Source organism: Aspergillus oryzae, chromosome 7 (assembly GCF_000184455.2).
Source record: "Aspergillus oryzae RIB40 DNA, chromosome 7".
NCBI lineage: Eukaryota > Fungi > Ascomycota > Eurotiomycetes > Eurotiales > Aspergillaceae > Aspergillus > Aspergillus oryzae.
This window is the reverse complement of record NC_036441.1, coordinates 1-17,603: the sequence shown is the minus strand read 5'-3', so window position 1 is coordinate 17,603 and position 17,603 is coordinate 1. Positions and strand designations below refer to the sequence as shown.

Below are 17,603 nucleotides of genomic sequence, written 5' to 3'. Positions count from 1 at the left end.
TGTAGCGAAGCATAACTAATGAATCAAGTACTATTGGAGCGACCCCGCGCCAGCAGAGAAAAGTCTCTGCGATACTGTCTGCATGTTGTTCCAATCATAGCCATTACTGAGAGAGGATGATGATCGGGTCGCCGGGAGCATCCCCGCTTCCACTCAGCTCGTATGCTTCTCTTGACCCACATGGATGATTGGTTAGCTGACGAAAGGTTACTAATGGATCTGCATTTCCCTCATGCACAAGCGCACAGGCGTTCAAAACATGATAATTACACATCGGCGGACCTTGCAAGTCCAATGAGCCGGGAACTACTTGGGCCCGCAGACTAGGTCTTTGAGATAGAACGATCCTGGGAAAGGAAACCCGGTGAGAATAATATATGAAAGCCTACCTACAACAAAAGCCTAGATCAACCATGGCATACTCCAATGTTACAAGATCCTTAGCTGTGAGGATGGTCCGCAAACCTGTTTATTCGCCTCTGGCAGACGAGGGCCATTCAGATGCATACCCCCCACTTTCAGCTCAGCCTACTATCAGAACATGCATAGTACTTCTGATCCTCGGCTACGCTTTATTACCCAAGTGACCACTACACTCTCTGATTCGCGTGGCTAATGTGCTCGGTTATGCATCCCTCATGTATCCTCTCATATGATGCCAAAAGCTACGTCATTCGCAGTTATGCATTGCCGCGCTTGACGAGCTGCGAACGAGCGCCCCAAAGCTACTTAATGAGCACGATAGACTCCCACCTTTCTACAAGGACATCAAACCATGGGTGCATGATAGCGCCTACTGTCCTCGATCCAAGCCAATTCCATCCACTCCGTCATGGCAGACGCCGAGCATTTCACTGATCCATTCTGGGCCCCCGAGCCAGATGAGATACTTTCTGGTGGTGTCCCTTGTTCTTATAATGCGCCTACTGCCAGTATTGAAATGACCATTGGAGGCTTGGGGACAATAGCGGTGAGATCGAAGACAACAGGGCAGTTGGAGTTTATTGTCCGCTCCGCAGGACCGGATTCCCCAACCTTAAAGCTCACGGTCACAGCTGAGAGCTGTGTCCTACAAATGAAGGATAACGATTCGGAGCCATTCAGAGATATTCCCGTGATTGAATACCGGGCCGAGACGAGAAAATCAGAAGGCCCCAAGAAACTTCCTTACGTTTATTATCCGAAACAACCTGAGTCGGCTTACTTGAACGTCCGATCCAAGAAGGATCCTACAGTCTACTGGATCTCTGTTGACCGGAGTAATAAGCGCTTCCGATACGGTCAACATCTCACAAATGCGTCCTTGACATACCTGGAGGCGCATTTTGACGGGGACAGACCGTCCAAACAGTGGATGGACCAACTGAAGTCAACACAAATCCTGCAGAATGGCAGGGTAAGCGGCTTTCCCCATGTCCATAATACGCAGGAATTGACAGTCCTTCTAGGAAATCCCAGGAAATGACGTGAGATATGACCCCTTGCCCGTCACGATGGACAAGCCCCCTCTAGTCGTCTCAGATGAGCAGGTATCGCTCGAAGATCTCGACAAATACCATCGAACAACATATGCCAATCTACCTCCTGGCTGTCAGGCCCTGTACCACAATATCGCGGGTCACAATGTCTCATTGGAGTCCGCCAGCTTTCCTCAGTTGGCACAGGCCATTGACTATAGTTGTCGAGATCCGCGCCTAGTTTGCGGCAAGATCCTGGCGCAAAAACAGAAAAAGAATGAGTTTCATGATAAATCGAAGACTTATCTGAGAATTACTGTGGGAAGCAACTTGGTCGGTCAACCCCCTTCTATAGCGTCTAGTCGATTTGCATCTAACCACATCGTTTCCCTTGAGTAGGCCAACTCCCCAGGAATACCTTATGTGATGGAAATTTGGCCCCCGGGACATTCATCCCCGATCCATGACCACGGAAGGGCATCAGCAGTGATCAAAGTCCTCTATGGTAGCATTGATTGTTCTTGGTATGATGCCGTCCAAGACGGCCGCGAACCGCAGCAGGTTGGTAAGCCACATAAACTGAGCAAGGGCGATGTCACATGGCTAGGCGACAAGCAATTTCAGATTCATAAGCTCGAAAACAACTATAAGACCGTGTGCATCACGCTGCAGTGCTATCAGTTTGAGCAATCCGACAATGAACACTACGAATACTTTGACTTCCTTGACAATGACCTGCACAAAGATCGGTTTGTTCCAAATAGCGACAGGTCCTACGGCGAGTTGATAGAAGAGCTTAAGATTGAATGGGACAGAAAGCATTGAAACACATGGGCTTGATGTAAGGATAGATATGGCACAGAAATGTGTACCACGCTTACCAGATTGACCGGCAGATCTTCTATGGTTTAGCTTCGAATACAGTGTTGATATTTCTGCATGATCGCCTGGTCTTAGCCATTTACTCGAACATTGCTCTTTAAGCTACCTGTTCTCCGAATGTCTAATTCGCCTCTAGTCTACTGCGACAATTTAATCCAGTAGTCGTTGTAGCATTTTCACTAGGTCATATTCAACGCAAAGGATCCTTCTATGTATTGTTGGTCCACGTGGACTATCATCAATTTATGAGCAACACTAATGCAACGTTGTTTAAGTCGACAACTACAAAAGCCACTGACGTGTCTCTCATCGTTTGGCAGTAGCGCCATTGACACATTTTTGGAATAGCGCTTCAGTAGAAGCTTTTGCATTATCTTTTGCCTAGGCAAGGAGAAGCTGTAATGTGGACAAGTAGCCAGGCCTTGAAAATGCATGGTATTTCTGTGAAACGGACGAAGCACTAAGCGGATATCAATTGGCTCCTGGAAGAGAACATATTACTCCCAGATGATTGAACACATTAAACTGAAAGGGGTGTGTAAGCAAGAGCAAGCCACATTTGAAGCAAACGGAGAGTGCAGCCGACTGTCAATCAGCAGATGGTCAGACAAAAGCCACGAAAAGACCACCGTAGCCCACTGGCACTAGGGTCCCAGCCACAGCATTGGAGCGCTTCCTGCCATATGTACTGACTTTCTTCAAACAATCGTTGATCTCTAGATTATACTGGAAGTCCATGATCTGACGTTCGAGGCGGGCGGTAGTTTCAATGTCTCGCGCTGCGCCTCGATCTCCGCTGGGATAGACTGGGGCCACGACTCTTCATGTTGCAGCGTTTCGGGAATTGTGACGGCCCAGGAGGTAAGGATAGTTGATACAGGATATGCGATGATATGTTTGCCGTCTCTGTACCAGTTACAGAGGCTACCACGTCGGAAGGCGTCCAGCGACTCCGGTGTTCGCGAGATGCCCGCCACCTGCACCAGGCCCGTTAGGGTCGGCATGCCCATGCGGATGCCTTGACTTTTAATGCAGCACATCGTTACAGACCTAGGGAAGGGAATGTCAGAATCTTCGCGCACAACCTCCATTATATCCTCGAAACCCTAGCCAGATATGCTCAATGGAATATGGTTTGACCTGATGAAGATGCGGAATCTTATGAACATACGGGCCTTGCGGGGCTATGGTGTCTTTAGCTTTATTTTCGCCCGCTCCTTGTTTGTGTATCGATGTGCAGTCCAACCAGCAATAGACGTAGAACCATATTGGCTTTGCATTACCATTGCAATCAACCCCCTCAGAATGGCAAGGTAGAATTCAGAACCAATAAATTAATACATTAATTAAAAGTGTCTATCTGCGCTAGACTCTATGCTTTTTTTCTACACAACCCGTCTCACTCCACGAATTTGTGTCTACCCTAAAGCCGGGGTCTTCAAACACCAAGGCACTATCTCCGTTAATCTCACTTCTCCTCAATGGAGGATGCTCGCTGTTTCTGGAATCTCTTCCACACCGTCCCCTGCATACTCGGTGGGATATCAATTGCGAATACACTGAGCAACAGCGCAACGAAACACAAAATAACACAACTGTAGTAGGCACTCTGGTAGCCGATGCGACCGTACGCATCTTTCGGGAGTGATGGCTCACCGTACCGCCGCTGGATACCCTGTGCAATGGCCGTAATGACAGCCAGACCGAGAACGGAACCACCGACCTGCAGGGCAAGGTTGAACACCCCGGCAACAGCGCCCTGGTCGGCTCGAGAAGCGGAGGAAACAATGACGAAGTTGGCCGTGATGTATACGGCACCGATTCCGGCAATATAGAGAATCATCCCGGGAAAGGTGTACCGCCAGTACGACGTATCATGGTCAACGAAGGAAAATAGGAGCACACCAGGAATGGAGAAACCCCAGCCCAGGATAAACTGCCCCACTCCTTGTTAGTGAAAAGGTCCCTCATTTCAAGTACAGAGCAAGAAAGGAAGAGGGATCAATTATTCAAACTTACCATTAGACGTGCACCGAGAATGGGCACTAATCGACCGGACAGCGTGTTGAATATGAGGGCACTGACTCCCAGAGCGATGAAGAGGACAGAGGTGTGGATCGCACTGTTGCCGTAGGACTGGAGCTGGAGGGTCAGGAAATAGGTGCAGGCCTGGCGGACGGCATACGTGTTCACAGCAAGCACGAGCGTGAGGTTAAAGGAGGTCGAGCGGAAAAGATGCGGTGCAACAATACCGTTGGTGGTTCGACACTCGTGGAATATGAACAAGCCGAGTAGGGCCCCTGAGACGACCAGCGGCGCAACAATGCGTGCACTGCCCCATCCCTCTGTATTTGCAGACGTGAGCGCGTACGTGAGGAGTAAAATTCCCGCCACGCTGAGTGCAATGCCCAGCGGATCGAAACGGTTGACTATTCTCTGGAAGATTGCAGCCAGGCTGTTGTTGGTACGGGCCTGTTGTTGGCCTGCCTCCAGCTCGCTTTCTGGGGACGCTACCACATCTGCAGGTGGACGGTCAGGTCGTGGGAGGATGAAAAACGCCGCGGGGATAATGACGCCGGACAGAATGAGGGATATCCAAAAGATCCATCGCCAACCAACATATGCAGTCAAGACACCGCCTAAGATAAGACCAATACTTGTGTCATGTCAGCAGAGAAATGAGAGAGTCGGGGTGGTCAGCTTACATGAAGCCGAGGGATCCTGATACTCCCCAGAAGCCCAGGGCCTGGGCTTTCTTTGCTGGCTCGGGGAAACATACAGCAATATGGGCCTGCGCCGAGGGAATCGTGAAAGCAGCACCGATGCCTGTGATGTTCCGTAAGTGCTTGATCGCCACGGCGATGTACGGTTTGAAACAGCCTACCCTGTAGGGCCCTGGCCACGACTAGGCCAATAAAGTTGGGGGCGAGCCCACAAACTATAGTGGACAGGGCGAAGAAAGACATGCCGAATAGAAGAACACGGTGGTGACTAGTGGGATGGTATGCATTAGCACGAATGTGTTGGAAGTTTCTCCGAAAGTCCACTTACCCAAACAAGTCACCCCCTCGGCCTCCTAGTAGCAGAAATGCTCCGAACTGATGGATTTAGCACCCACGCTATATCCAATGGCCAGTGGCAGTACCATACCGTGATCGAATAGGCCGAAATCACCCATTGCAGGTCGCCTTCAGTCGCGCCCCACTCCTTCTGTATCGTCGGGAGGGCGATCGTGATAGCACTGAGGTTTGCGAGGTCCAGAAACATCGCCGTACATCTATGACGTTCAGTCAATGACAAACGAGATCGCTGACGGAACTCACACAACGGCTAGAGTAAGGTATGGACTTCGGCTTGTCATTCGGTATGGAACAGCGCGCAGTCGCGCGAATGGCAGCGTTCCCATGTTGTGAAATGGCCGACAGACATGGACAGCAAACACAATGACACAAGAAAACGAGGAGAAAAAAGAGAGTAGCCTGGTATCATGGAAGAAAGAAGTTGGAAAAGGCGATTATGTACATGTTGTGTTTTGGCCGGAGATTTATTACACTACACCTCTTTGCTTTTAATGTTCGTTTTTCTTGCCCTTTTTTTTTAGGTAAGAATGGATAACTGCCCCTTTAGGTTAGCGACTACAAAACCCTCACGGACCACCCGCGGATCTTCCGCGGGGCCTCTGAAATCTGCTATTCCAGGGGAGATGGCTCGTTATCTCTAGAAAATTCCTCTCCAGTGTTAACCAGGTCAGTGACAATTCTGGAGTGCCTAGTAAGCGGTGAAGGTGAATCTCTTATCCATCAATCACACATATCAAAATGCTCCACGCATCAGCACTAACTCCAAGAAGGACTGGCGCTGTCAGCCGGGCTGCGTTATTTGTCTGTGACTTTTATCCCACATAGTCTAGTCTAGTCCGGTTAAAGTCAGGTCTGACAAGCTCGAGCTCAACAAGATTCCCTTCCGCTCTCCCTCCTCAGGAGAAACAAGTATGTGCCATTGACTTCCATAGTCCATACTTTCCGGGTAGTACCTACGAACCATTATCCTGCTAGTCCAGGTACTGTGTCTGCCCGAGCTTAAAGCTCCATTCCGGCGAGAGGTGGGTCAACTTTTGACCCAAAGCCATATTATTCCTTCCTTCCCCAGCCAAATCCCCTCCGCAGCAGAATCGTTGGGAACTGACCCGCTCGATGATAAGTCCCAGATCTTGACAAGAATACGTTCCACCCAGTGACCTATTTCAATCCACAATCAATATGGCCACTTTCAGTCCTATCCCGGCCTACGTCTTAGGCACACTGACGCTCGCCTTGGGCTGCAATGCTGTGGCGCGTCCAGGCCCAGAGTATCCGCGTTTCGGCTTACCCTTCGAGTCCGCCGCTTCTCCCCCTTCTACTCATGGCAACAACAAACGCACTCACCCGCCCGGTGCGGTTTCACCCCTCATGTACATCAAGGGCATCCGCGAGATGAGCTACGGTCTGACCCTGCTTGCCCTACAGTACTACAGGCAGGAAATCGCCGTCACCATCTTCGCCGCGGTCTGTGCACTCGTCGGACTTGCGGATGGGTTCGTCGTCTGGGCGAGCGGGGGTAAGGCGCTCAGGATGAAGGCCTTTGGACACTGGATTACATGCTTGGGATTTGGGGGGTGGGCCTGGTGGAGGGCTTGTGCGTAGATTGCGTGAGGCCTATCAACAGGTTGGTATGATCTACAATGCTCATTATGTATAAGAATATGTAGAGGTGGCATTTGAACCCGCGAGACCCGCCCCGAGCCCGCCCCAACCGGTGATTTTGAGGGACGGGTTCGGATCCTAGAGCTAAAGGTTCCGATAGAAAACAAGCGGTTGGTTGGCGACGCGTTCCACAGAACTAATTCGCAGCCGATAGACAAATCAGGGAAGGCTTTCATGGGTGTTCACACCAGATTTGTGTATGATGTGTTGTTACCTGTAATAGTCATAAACTGATACCAAAATCTCGGGATTATTCACTAAGCTGGATTGCTATTTAAACCATAAGGTTTCTCAAACGACATGCTTTACTTCTTGTCAAGCGCATTGATGAACTGCATTCTGGGTCTCAGGTCGCCTCGCATCTAGCGGACTGCTAAGAGCATGGCGATAAGAAGTGAGTGGCTATACGTCGTCGTCTTATCGGAGAGGATATAGTCGTAGCTGTGTCTCCCAGCCTCCATCTGCCATGCCCATAACTTGTATTGTCGACCGGGCTGGAATGGTACAGAGTGTTCTCCGGTCTGAGCATTTGAAGGAACCCGTAATGGATCTGATGGAAGCCATGGTCGTGCTGTAGGTGGCCTTGATGAACAGCTGGAAAGCCACTAATCCAGTATTGTGGGTATACGCAGTACCTCGTCAAACCACCGATCATCTCCCAGATCCATCGACTGCATCCAGGGTATCTGATCTAGATCCGGGATATGTGAATTGTGCCTAGTTACATCAGGCGTACTCTCACGAAAAACATTCACTTCCTGCATTGGACAAGCCATATCCCACCGTGCTTCCGCCCACAACCTACATCGTAATAACAGCTTTGATAAATAGTGGAGTAAATGGTCGTTGCACTGAAGCTCTGGCTGCTGGCTGCCCTGATCCAGCTTCTGTAGCATAGAGTCAATTGTCGAGATGAGCGGGACCGCGTTCCGCACCGCTTGGCAATCCCATTCGGGGTCTTGGAGGGTAGAAAGATATTTCAGCAGCGTGAGACTCATGATCATCTGGGACCAAAAGTGAAAAGGTTGGCCGATGAGTGTAGAGTGGTGGATGGCATTGAAGCTGTCCAGCCATACTTTGATGTCTTCAACTGACTGCCATAAGCATTCAAAGCGTTCGAACCCCAATCGTCCGCTAATATTAAGAGGTTGCGGCTCGTAAGTCATGGAATAAGCTAGTTGGTTTATGTATAGTTCGACATACTGAGCGTGAGCATGGAGAATGTCTGTACCATCATAGAGGTATCAATAAATCTGCAAAGAAGACACTCTGCCAGGTAATTTACTAGAAAGATCCCTTACCGGTTTGGTGAAGATCGGTCCGGAATGAAGACCTCAGCTCTTGCACCTGCCTGCGTAGCATCTTGAAATACAATAAATGCGGAAGCGAGACCGTGGCCGGATCTGTCTCTGTGTGAGTGCATCCTACCTCCCCGCCGTGCCGGACATTCTCCGCCTTTTGCTTCAACAGCTGCAAGCGCACTTGCAAGACAAATAGCTTGTCCGTAGGGCAAGTCCCATTGAGTGTTAGCATGTGGAGTGCCTCTTCCATTTTGGGCGTCCAATTTAAAGCATCTTGACGGCCCAGGTGAGACGAAAGACTAGGGCGGGTCACATATTAGGTATTGGCCTAAAGGATGTAGTGTTGCAAAATAATGAAGATCAAGTAGGCCTGATACATACTTGGAACTCAGTACGAAACATGCCAATACTGCCCGCCGCCCTTCAGATAAACTAAACGGCGTTTCAGTGTTGGGGCCTTGTCTTGCTTCCTCATCTTGACCCTGGGAGATAGCCATCATGACTTGCACATCGGGTGGGGACGGCCTGAACAACCGCAGATCATATACTAGGGATGTCGCGAGCATCATGAGGCGAGACACTAAATCCGCTCTGCCGAGGAAAGTATCGGTACTCCAGGCAATATACGTCAGTAACCCTAGAAGCATGTCAATGCTGGACTCGACCTTGAGCAATGCAGATGTGAAGAGGAGGTGCTTCAGCTCCTCTACTTGAGCTAATTTCTCCTGGGTCGAGAAAGTCGTGACGGCGTAAACAGCTCGTAACAAGAAAGGCCTGTTTTGGCGCAGATACTGCGTCGTCATCTCCGGAGTGAGGTTGATGAATGGAAAATATGGCAGCATTTGGGTTCGGAAATATTCCAACCGTCCATCTTCTTGATTCGGCAGTGAGGCCGTCGGAGATGGTGCAGAAGAATCGGAACAAGGCGATGAATTTGTGTGCGTTGATACCGTGGTATTCGACAGGGCCAGTCTCTCACTGAAACCAGAACTCGTCATGTTCACTGAAGCACTAATTGACGTAGCTCCGGAACGAGTAGTATCCGCCAGGCCCACAAGTGAGCCAGAGGAACTGACAAAGGTGTCCATTGCAGCCAGTAAACTCTCCATCTTTTCTTCTAGTCGAGCAATCCGCATATCGAACCCTTCCGCCATGAGACCACGACGCCTGCGAACTGACACAGATAGTTGACACTTTCTCTTTAGACGGAGACACCTGCAAGAGACAGTTAGCAGAATGTTATAATAGATGCAGGTCTAGTCAGGTCAACCTTTCACAGTCACTGCCAGTCCCGGCACGCACACATCGGCACTTTGCCTTGTAGCAATTTGTGCAGGCACGGCCATAGGTGCTTGAATTTCCAGTTATTGGGTTCGGTGCTTCCATATTGCCAATTAGAAATTACAAGCTATAGTAGAGGTCTCAGGAGATAGCTCAAATTGTATGACATCTTCGAGAGTACCTTTCTTTGCTGACTGTCCGGAGGGGAGAAACACGGCCTGAGCGGACTTCCAAGTTCCGTCCCATGCCGGCAACGGACTTCGGCCCCCGAAATCCGTTTGATTAAATCTTGCATAACCTTTTTCATACGTACGCAGTTGCTAAGTCCAAAACGAAATCAAGAAATATAGTAAAAATAGAAACATTCACGATACATCACAGCACAAGCGAAATATCCTCACTTAAAAGACTCGTCAGAATCGTGTAAGATCCCCTCAGCATCGAATTTCATCCAAAGCGGACTCCCGGTTGATCATCCATGTAAAAAGTCGGTAGGGAAGAAAGGTATTGCATAGCCAACTAAGCATCGAAGCCTGGCCCCGTCGAATGAAGATGCCATGACCGTGAAGTACATCATCCACCACGTTCTTGGCTGCGATCTCGATATTCTGTTTGTTTGGATGTACCATCGTCTTCTTATGACGATCGATGACTGATGTGATCTTTCGATAATGCGAACTTGGGGGCAGCTCCAGGTCGGCGATATTCTCCGGGTTGTTGCCGCTGGTCTGGACACCACCGAGGATGACGGTGACCACCCGCACACCTAGAGGTGCCATCTCCAGACGCAACGTCTCGGAAATCCTTGTGCCAGCGCTTCTCGAGCTACTATATATACCTATTCATCAAAGTCAGACTCGGAGTACTGCCCTTATGAAGAAGAGAGCTAGGCGAACGTACCCGCCCATGCAAAAACCATTTCGCCGGATACAGAGCTGATATTGCACACGACCCCTTTGGCCTGGATGAGCATAGGGGCGAAAGCCTGCACCATGCCCACAATACTCCACACATTTGTATCGTAGACCTTCTTGGCCTCGTCGAGGGAGGCGTCGAGCAGCGGTACTATCGCGTTCACACCGGCGTTATTGACAAGGACATCGAGTCGCCCGCCCGTATGTTTCGCAACAGTCTGTGCACATTGGTGGATCGACTCGACCGATGTCACGTCCAGTTCAAGGATCCGAACACCGTCATAATCGGCCAGAGATCCGACTTTAGTTAAGTTGCGTAACGTTGCAAAGACCTGGAATCCTTTGGCGTGGTAGACTTTGGCCATGGCCTCCCCGAATCCTCCCTTGCTGCAGCCGGTGATCAAAACTGATTTAGACATTTTGGCGCTTACAACTTGTACAAGATGTTAAAAATGATTCAGGCTTGTGATATTACTAGGGGCTGAGGCAACGCTTGATTTATAGATGGTGAATACCGGATTTCGGCTGCCAAATCCGGTGGTATTCATGAGGCCGAACCGCCGAATCGGAGGTGTATAGGCTGCCACCGGAGAGGCGTCCGTATGAGTCTCCTACAACAACTGTAGTATCCGGGGCCAGGAGCTGTTTGACCATATGGCACCGGACACGTCTGTATCCCCTGTACGTATGCAGTCTGCCCCCGGCGCCTGGAGGGCCACCTCCGTAGTCATCATGCCACCCATCCCTGTGCTGCTCTACAAAGTCCTCAAGAGCAACAAAGGTCGACTCTCTCCTTTTCACTCGTGTGTATAAGATATGGATCAAGAAATTGATATCAAGGTGGAACTTGGCGACTCTCCGAGTGCCCACGGGTGTCTAGGTGGTCGGCTAGGGGATCGTGATCGTCCTAGCGATAAAGAAGGCGAGGATAATTCGAGCCCGGGGGAACAGTCACGGATTTTCCTCAACGTCTCACCAAGTTATGTCGGAGACTGGGATGCAACAACAGCCTTCAGAGAGCTGTATCAGAATTGGTCAGTCAAGTGTTCTGTCTTATCTATAGACTACTGACCTCAGCACAGGAAGGATGCGATCATCGAATCATTCAATCTGAATCTCAGAGATTTTAGGCGAGGTACCAGGAGAGCGTGGACTTCATATCAATCACTGTGCCGGAAATGGGCTCCAACACAAATGCATTGGGATTCATACGGTACGAGAAGAAATCTGGGCGCGTCATCCTCGTGAACGCCTGCGCTCAGCTTCGGACCGATGCGCTACAGCTAGGGCACACCTCGAAAAAGGGCCAACTCCAGTTTGCAGGATGCCACGGAGAGGGACTCAAACTTGCCGCCATGGTGATGTGCCGAGAAGGCCATAGCGTCAGCATCGAAACCGGCAATTCTCATTGGAGCTTTGCTTACGGAGGGCCTTCAAAATCTCGGTTTTGTTGCAATATAGGTCCGCTTAGTGTGGCTACGCCCGACGGTAAACCCAATCCCGCTCAGGACATGGCTTGCTTTACGTACCGTACTTGGAGAGATGTGTGCGTGGAGATCGGACCGGACAGTGGAGGGACGGGAGGGGGTGTATCCCTCGAGAAGTTCAAGCAATGGCTGACAGTATCCCTCGATATCCGTGGCTACTCGTACCCTGAATCTAACATCGAAACTGACCAAGGTGACTTGATTATTGATCCGAGGTTTCGCGGTAAAGCCTTTCTGAAAGGTCTTCTACTTCCAGCTTCTGTTTTAGAGGCACGGCCATTCGAGCTTAGTTACAACTTCGTCCAGGGCGGAGTCAACCGTGACAGGCAGCGATTAGTTAGTCGGTACGAACAAGCAGATCTGGTGCGACGAATCTGGGAATCTGCTATCCGCGAAAACGAGGTCTTGGTACTCCCGATTTATGTTAATCTACTGCGGAACTTTCCCCGCGCGCCAGACGTTGAGCTCGCTGACCAGCTTCTGGATCATCCCACGCGGTTTCGTATCTGGAAATATCTCCTGAGGGAGGCAGGCGATAAAAGATTCTACTTCTGTCAAAAGACTGGCAGTCAGGTAAGTGAAGCCGGGGTAATACGCTCTTAGTTCTAAAGGCGCTGATCGCATCTAGAGTGTTGGATCCATAACCAAGAGCCTGAGGAAAGAGCCGGCGGCATTACCGGACACTCTGTGGAATCTGCTAAGAGGCGTTACGCCAATCAGAACCGCTTACGAAGAGCAGATCGATATGTTCCAGAATTCCAACGTTTGCAAATGCCACAGAACGCTGTTCGCTGTAACGATTAAAAGGGCTCTATGGGCATCAATGGCTCTCTGCGGCTACCCTACAAACATTCAATTTGTTCACAGTGACAACAGCCAGATTGACATGGTCTTCGACATGGGCTGTCGGACTTTGAAAATTCACGATCGATGGCTGGATCCTGGTGCAGTGCATTATCAATCGCCTTGCCGACCTGGCATGGAATACGCGCTGACAGCATGTGGGTCATTCTTCTGCGACCATGTCATCGAGGAGCTCTTCGCAATGGTGCAGGGCGAAATGTCCAGAGTTTCACCATCCGTCATGAATCATAGTCGTCGCAACAGAGAAATTCGACTTGTAAGAAGCAAGCTTCGCATGATGCCACGTGATGTGTTTGTTCGAGCAGGCTCTATGCCAGGTACTTTGCGTGTATCGTGGCAAGACAGGGAAACGGAATCTTTTCTGGAATTACATGGCTCACATGCAGCGTATCATGTCGTTCTCCACGAGGAGAAATGCGCTGGCGTGATGGCTCATCATCTTCACAGTGATAAAGGTAAGTCTGTCACATATCTTATGAGATTGAAGCGCTGAGCATTGCTATTCAGTCGATATTCGAATCACGCAAGCCCCCTGTGGCTGTATGCAAAAGTTTACGCCACAAAATCAGAAATGTGTGGAATTCGACCGGCTCGACTTTCATAAGAAGTATTTCCCCATGATAGCCGCCAACGAGCTAGCAGCTTTCTTCGGCCAGCCTACGTCACCTATTCATCCAGCCCGCCTGCCACAGCCGCCGCTTTACACGGGTTGGAATGGTACAACGCGCAACGGCTCAATTTGGCAGGTACAAAATACGATGAACCCGACTTTCGGAGGGATAGTCGCTACATCGTCCGGTCAAGCTATTTATTATGACGGGAGATTGCCAAAGAGGGCCCTGCCACCTTTGTATCCCAACGACCGTCGGATAGCATAGAATTTAATTTATGACACGGGAACTGTCTAAGTGGATTTTCCCTTCAGCAAGTACACTGGCGAAAAGCTGATGGTTTGGCGAAGTCAAAGCATACAAGGTGTATAAAATCCAAACCCGCTTCGACGGGCTGGTACGAGACCAAACGACGGAAATATATTGTCTTTAGGTTCATTTATGGTGGCGCTGTCCCAAATGAGATACACTGTAACAGCAACGATATGTTGATAGCGGATGACCTCACTGACCTGTCCACGGTTCAGCAGTCATGGGCCGCAGTGGTCATGGAACTCGTACGGTCATTCTGACGGTGAGTCATCGTCACCCGGCGAAAGACTGTCACGCAAGGAGTTCGGCGTGGTAGGGGAGCACGTGTAATGGTTTGGAGGGACTGATCATAATCCGCTATGGAAGAAATATGGTGGATGGGTACATCTAAACTAAGTAGCTGCCATACATGAATACACAATGAACACAATTTCAATGTCCAGCTGGTACAGTTCTTGTGGAATGGTATATGTTGGATTATCCGAAATCAGCAGGAAGCTAGCCTTAAGATACATCTCATCGCACAAGCACAACCCGACGGGAATATACCATGCATAATGGGCTGTTCTGAAAGTTGATGGTGCGACGGCGGGCACATGGTTCCACGAGGGTACCTAATATCAAGTTATTCTGTTGATTTCTGCGTTAGTGTAACTTATAGTTTACCTCCTTTTCTATTTATTTCTCGTCTATATAAGCCTCAGTATATCATTTGCAGAAGAATATATATAATTATCTAGTGGCTATTAATCTTTGGCTATAACAACTCTTTATTATATAGATTTACCTTTTCTAGCTATACCACGGACTATTATAGATCATATTACTTCCAAACCTTACAATTAATAAACTCTCACCTAAAGTTAAAACTTATTTTACTCTAGGCTTTCGAGGCAATATTTTGTGCAATAAAAAGAGAAAATATTAAGTGCCAGACTTACAATAACTTGCGATTATAAAACTTTATCTTGTTCCAAAGGCAAGCTGGGGAACTACAGGAATCTTCAATAAGATGTGGATTATACTAGAGCATAGGACCTTATTATATTGGCTACGGCTGCTTATGCGCACGTCACGGGTACGAGGAACGACCCATGATGAGGACTTTGGACTCAGGTCAGATTTCCGGGACTCAAGTTATGATCAACTGATCACCATAGTGTCATCCGAGGTTGAGCTCAAGCACAAGGGGCTTGCCGACTTTATCTGAGTCACATTCATGAGGTTCCTTCAAAAGGTTCGAACCTGTGTCAAGTTCACTGTGCTCTCCTTGGTCGCAGATCCCGAGTATCAACGCGAGTTGGACTATATCCTTCGTGGCCAGTCGCTGGTGTTCTCATGGCCCGTTACATTGATTTTGACAGCTATTTAGTCTTTCTGCAAGGTCTTGCAGGACCTTATCCTCCCCTTTGTTCTGGTATGTTATCCTTCTACCTCTCCTGATCTGAGCTAATCTTCTGTAGTTGCATGGTCGAGACAAGGTTTCTGCCGTGTATAAGAAAATGAAAGGACAGAAGATGGTGCTGGAAAAGAACCACATTGTCCTTGAAAGTTTGAATGTTATTATGACTTGTTTCATTCATCAGGAGACAAACAGATGTTCTCAACTTTACCAATACTCTGGCCGCCACGAGCAAGAACTAAGCCAATGACAGAATCTGGTGGCCATCATCACATACACTGACAAGCTCATCCTTCGCAGTTGGAAAGAATATAATGGGAAGGGAACTCTGCGAAATGAGTATGTATATGATTATCCTAAGACCTCATGGGCAAACCTCCCCATGCAATGACAATGTCTTGCCGGCGACCTGGAGGGACAAGTCATCCAGTACAACCAGCGAGGATACATCACCACCGGCTCCGCCATGAGAGGCGTTAATCCTATTTAGTTCCAGTACTGGTACCGCAAGAATGCCAAGTTTAATGATAAGTTACTTTGTGCCGAGTATGTCTTTCCACATATCAAAATTAAGATCGCCTGGAGTATCCCGCCACCCACGCATCCGGAGCGCCTGGACAAATAGATTCCCTATCCGCGGGTCACTGAGACTGTATTTATCCAAGATAGTGATGTCTATAATGCTCAGTGGACCTATAATCAGAAATTCTATCTAATTATTATAACCACTCTAAACAGCGAATAAATTCCTATACTACCCATAATTTATAATAACTGATTCCATGTCCTTAAAAAGCCAACTGGGTGCAGCTTCCTGCATAATAATCTACTTATCTTGTTTTCTTCGACTAAAATGAACATCATTACCCGCCACCTGGGATTAAATATCAAGCAATACCTGATTCCAACCTCGCGCGCTTGGATACAGCTCTAGAAATCTTCGAAAGCCTCTAAAGAGTTTAATGCAGTTACTGCCCGTTAATTAGATAAGATCCTGCTTTACTCTGATTATATTCTTCGTCCGTACTGGAGACTGCGTGACTAGGATCGCTTAGAGTCAGCAGCAGACTATCTTAACACCCAGATAGACACCATTCTTACTTATGTTGATATTAATCCTAAAATTAGTTCATAAATACGACTAGCCTTCAAGATCAGCGATCTATACAGTTTCGGCTAAGATAGTAACGCCAGAGTCAATACACGTATACTGTCAACACAGCTACAAGATACTGATAGTAAGCTATATATTTTGGTAATGGACACTGGCAATTAGCCTAATAAGCCTGGTGGTGTCTCCGCATACCAAAGAAACATAGTCAATAATCTAAAGCATATCAGATAGCATATCCTCGCTGAGGCGGCTAATAACTTTAATATCCCCCGTTTCCAGATCGAGCGTAATATACAGTTGCTGACTGTCCTACTGCAATAAAGTCTAGACTTCCTCAACCTAATACATAGTATATTCTAAATTACTTGGACTCCGCAGTGATTAAAAAGTTATATAACACCACGGTTGCAGATATCTGACACAACTTCCTCCTTATTCTATCTAGCATAGTTCAGTGTTCACGAGCCGTCCAGCTCACTCACTCACATATTAAGGAAGTAATGCGTGCCCTGGTAGACTTGAATATATACTTTAAATCATCCCGCAGTTGGAATAATGTCTGGATAAGTGACATGGTTAAACAGATATAGAGAGAAATGTGGCTCAGCGATAACATGCCCAGTGCTATTCCTGTTTCACAGTGGCTGAAATCCAAAAGGCCCACGCTCCTACAACTTGACTCAGTATTAGATATGTAGCACTGCTGTAAGTTCTTAATCATTCCCTAGTCGACCCTGTATTCATAATCACTGACTATAGTAGATCTCTTTATCTTCTCCATCCACGTTCCCGATAAGATTCCTGATATTTTCTAGATTTCGCATCATTTCACGGGCGTTATATATAGTATTCTATATAAGGTAAAGCGTCAATGCGCCTTACATATCTAGGACCATTACGTCTCTTTCTATAAGATAACCACATCCCTATCATCAGCTGTGTCCTTCGATTCGATCTTTGTCAATACCACTCTCATTGGCTTAGAACATCTTTCGTGCGTTCTACCCAGCATCACACTGATATTGTCCTTCCCTGTACCGAATACTTCAATCCAGGATAGGAAATCGAACTAGGAATCTACGAAGGTGCCCTCCAGCATCGCCGGATCTTCCGTCGAAATATTGACTCAGTCGTGAACGGAATCACAAACATGGACAAATACAAGCCAATTAAGGCAATCAAGACTGCTACCCTAACAGTAGTCATGTTATCACATTAGGGTCAACATTAGGGTCA

The 17,603-nt window shown here is 48.3% G+C and overlaps 8 protein-coding genes across 8 annotated transcripts, besides 1 other annotated feature; 4 read left to right on the top strand and 4 right to left on the bottom strand.

Annotated features, from left to right (window-relative positions):
* Window positions 1–832: 832 nt before the first annotated feature.
* AO090011000009 (cysteine dioxygenase) lies at window positions 833–2,282 on the top strand (the record flags this gene model as incomplete). The annotated part of the gene is made up of 3 exons (XM_023232738.1): window positions 833–1,396; window positions 1,449–1,790; window positions 1,857–2,282. 3 exons carry the CDS (start codon window positions 833–835, stop codon window positions 2,280–2,282), a joined length of 1,332 nt encoding a protein of 443 aa, XP_023093314.1.
* A 2,058-nt stretch (window positions 2,283–4,340) lies between these two features.
* AO090011000008 (uncharacterized protein) lies at window positions 4,341–5,745 on the bottom strand (the record flags this gene model as incomplete). The annotated part of the gene is made up of 5 exons (XM_023232737.1): window positions 4,341–4,978; window positions 5,119–5,330; window positions 5,391–5,437; window positions 5,490–5,616; window positions 5,663–5,745. 5 exons carry the CDS (start codon window positions 5,743–5,745, stop codon window positions 4,341–4,343), a joined length of 1,107 nt encoding a protein of 368 aa, XP_023093313.1.
* An 853-nt stretch (window positions 5,746–6,598) lies between these two features.
* AO090011000007 (DUF4267 domain-containing protein) lies at window positions 6,599–7,409 on the top strand (the record flags this gene model as incomplete). Its single annotated transcript, XM_023232736.1, has 2 exons — window positions 6,599–6,935; window positions 7,402–7,409. The coding sequence occupies 2 exons, from the start codon at window positions 6,599–6,601 to the stop codon at window positions 7,407–7,409; spliced, it is 345 nt and encodes a 114-aa protein (XP_023093312.1).
* An 89-nt stretch (window positions 7,410–7,498) lies between these two features.
* On the bottom strand, window positions 7,499–8,247 carry AO090011000006 (uncharacterized protein; the record flags this gene model as incomplete). Its single annotated transcript, XM_023232734.1, has 2 exons — window positions 7,499–7,686; window positions 7,824–8,247. 2 exons carry the CDS (start codon window positions 8,245–8,247, stop codon window positions 7,499–7,501), a joined length of 612 nt encoding a protein of 203 aa, XP_023093311.1.
* Window positions 8,248–8,681: 434 nt separating this feature from the next.
* On the bottom strand, window positions 8,682–9,518 carry AO090011000005 (uncharacterized protein; the record flags this gene model as incomplete). The annotated part of the gene is made up of 1 exon (XM_001825650.3): window positions 8,682–9,518. One exon carries the CDS (start codon window positions 9,516–9,518, stop codon window positions 8,682–8,684), a length of 837 nt encoding a protein of 278 aa, XP_001825702.3.
* Window positions 9,519–10,097: 579 nt separating this feature from the next.
* Window positions 10,098–10,996, bottom strand: AO090011000004 (SDR family oxidoreductase; the record flags this gene model as incomplete). The annotated part of the gene is made up of 2 exons (XM_001825649.1): window positions 10,098–10,501; window positions 10,564–10,996. 2 exons carry the CDS (start codon window positions 10,994–10,996, stop codon window positions 10,098–10,100), a joined length of 837 nt encoding a protein of 278 aa, XP_001825701.1.
* Window positions 10,997–11,755: 759 nt separating this feature from the next.
* AO090011000002 (uncharacterized protein) lies at window positions 11,756–12,667 on the top strand (the record flags this gene model as incomplete). The annotated part of the gene is made up of 1 exon (XM_023232733.1): window positions 11,756–12,667. The coding sequence occupies one exon, from the start codon at window positions 11,756–11,758 to the stop codon at window positions 12,665–12,667; it is 912 nt and encodes a 303-aa protein (XP_023093310.1).
* Window positions 12,668–12,887: 220 nt separating this feature from the next.
* On the top strand, window positions 12,888–13,806 carry AO090011000001 (uncharacterized protein; the record flags this gene model as incomplete). The annotated part of the gene is made up of 2 exons (XM_001825647.3): window positions 12,888–13,383; window positions 13,436–13,806. The coding sequence occupies 2 exons, from the start codon at window positions 12,888–12,890 to the stop codon at window positions 13,804–13,806; spliced, it is 867 nt and encodes a 288-aa protein (XP_001825699.3).
* A 3,774-nt stretch (window positions 13,807–17,580) lies between these two features.
* Window positions 17,581–17,603: a repeat region (VII left telomeric region).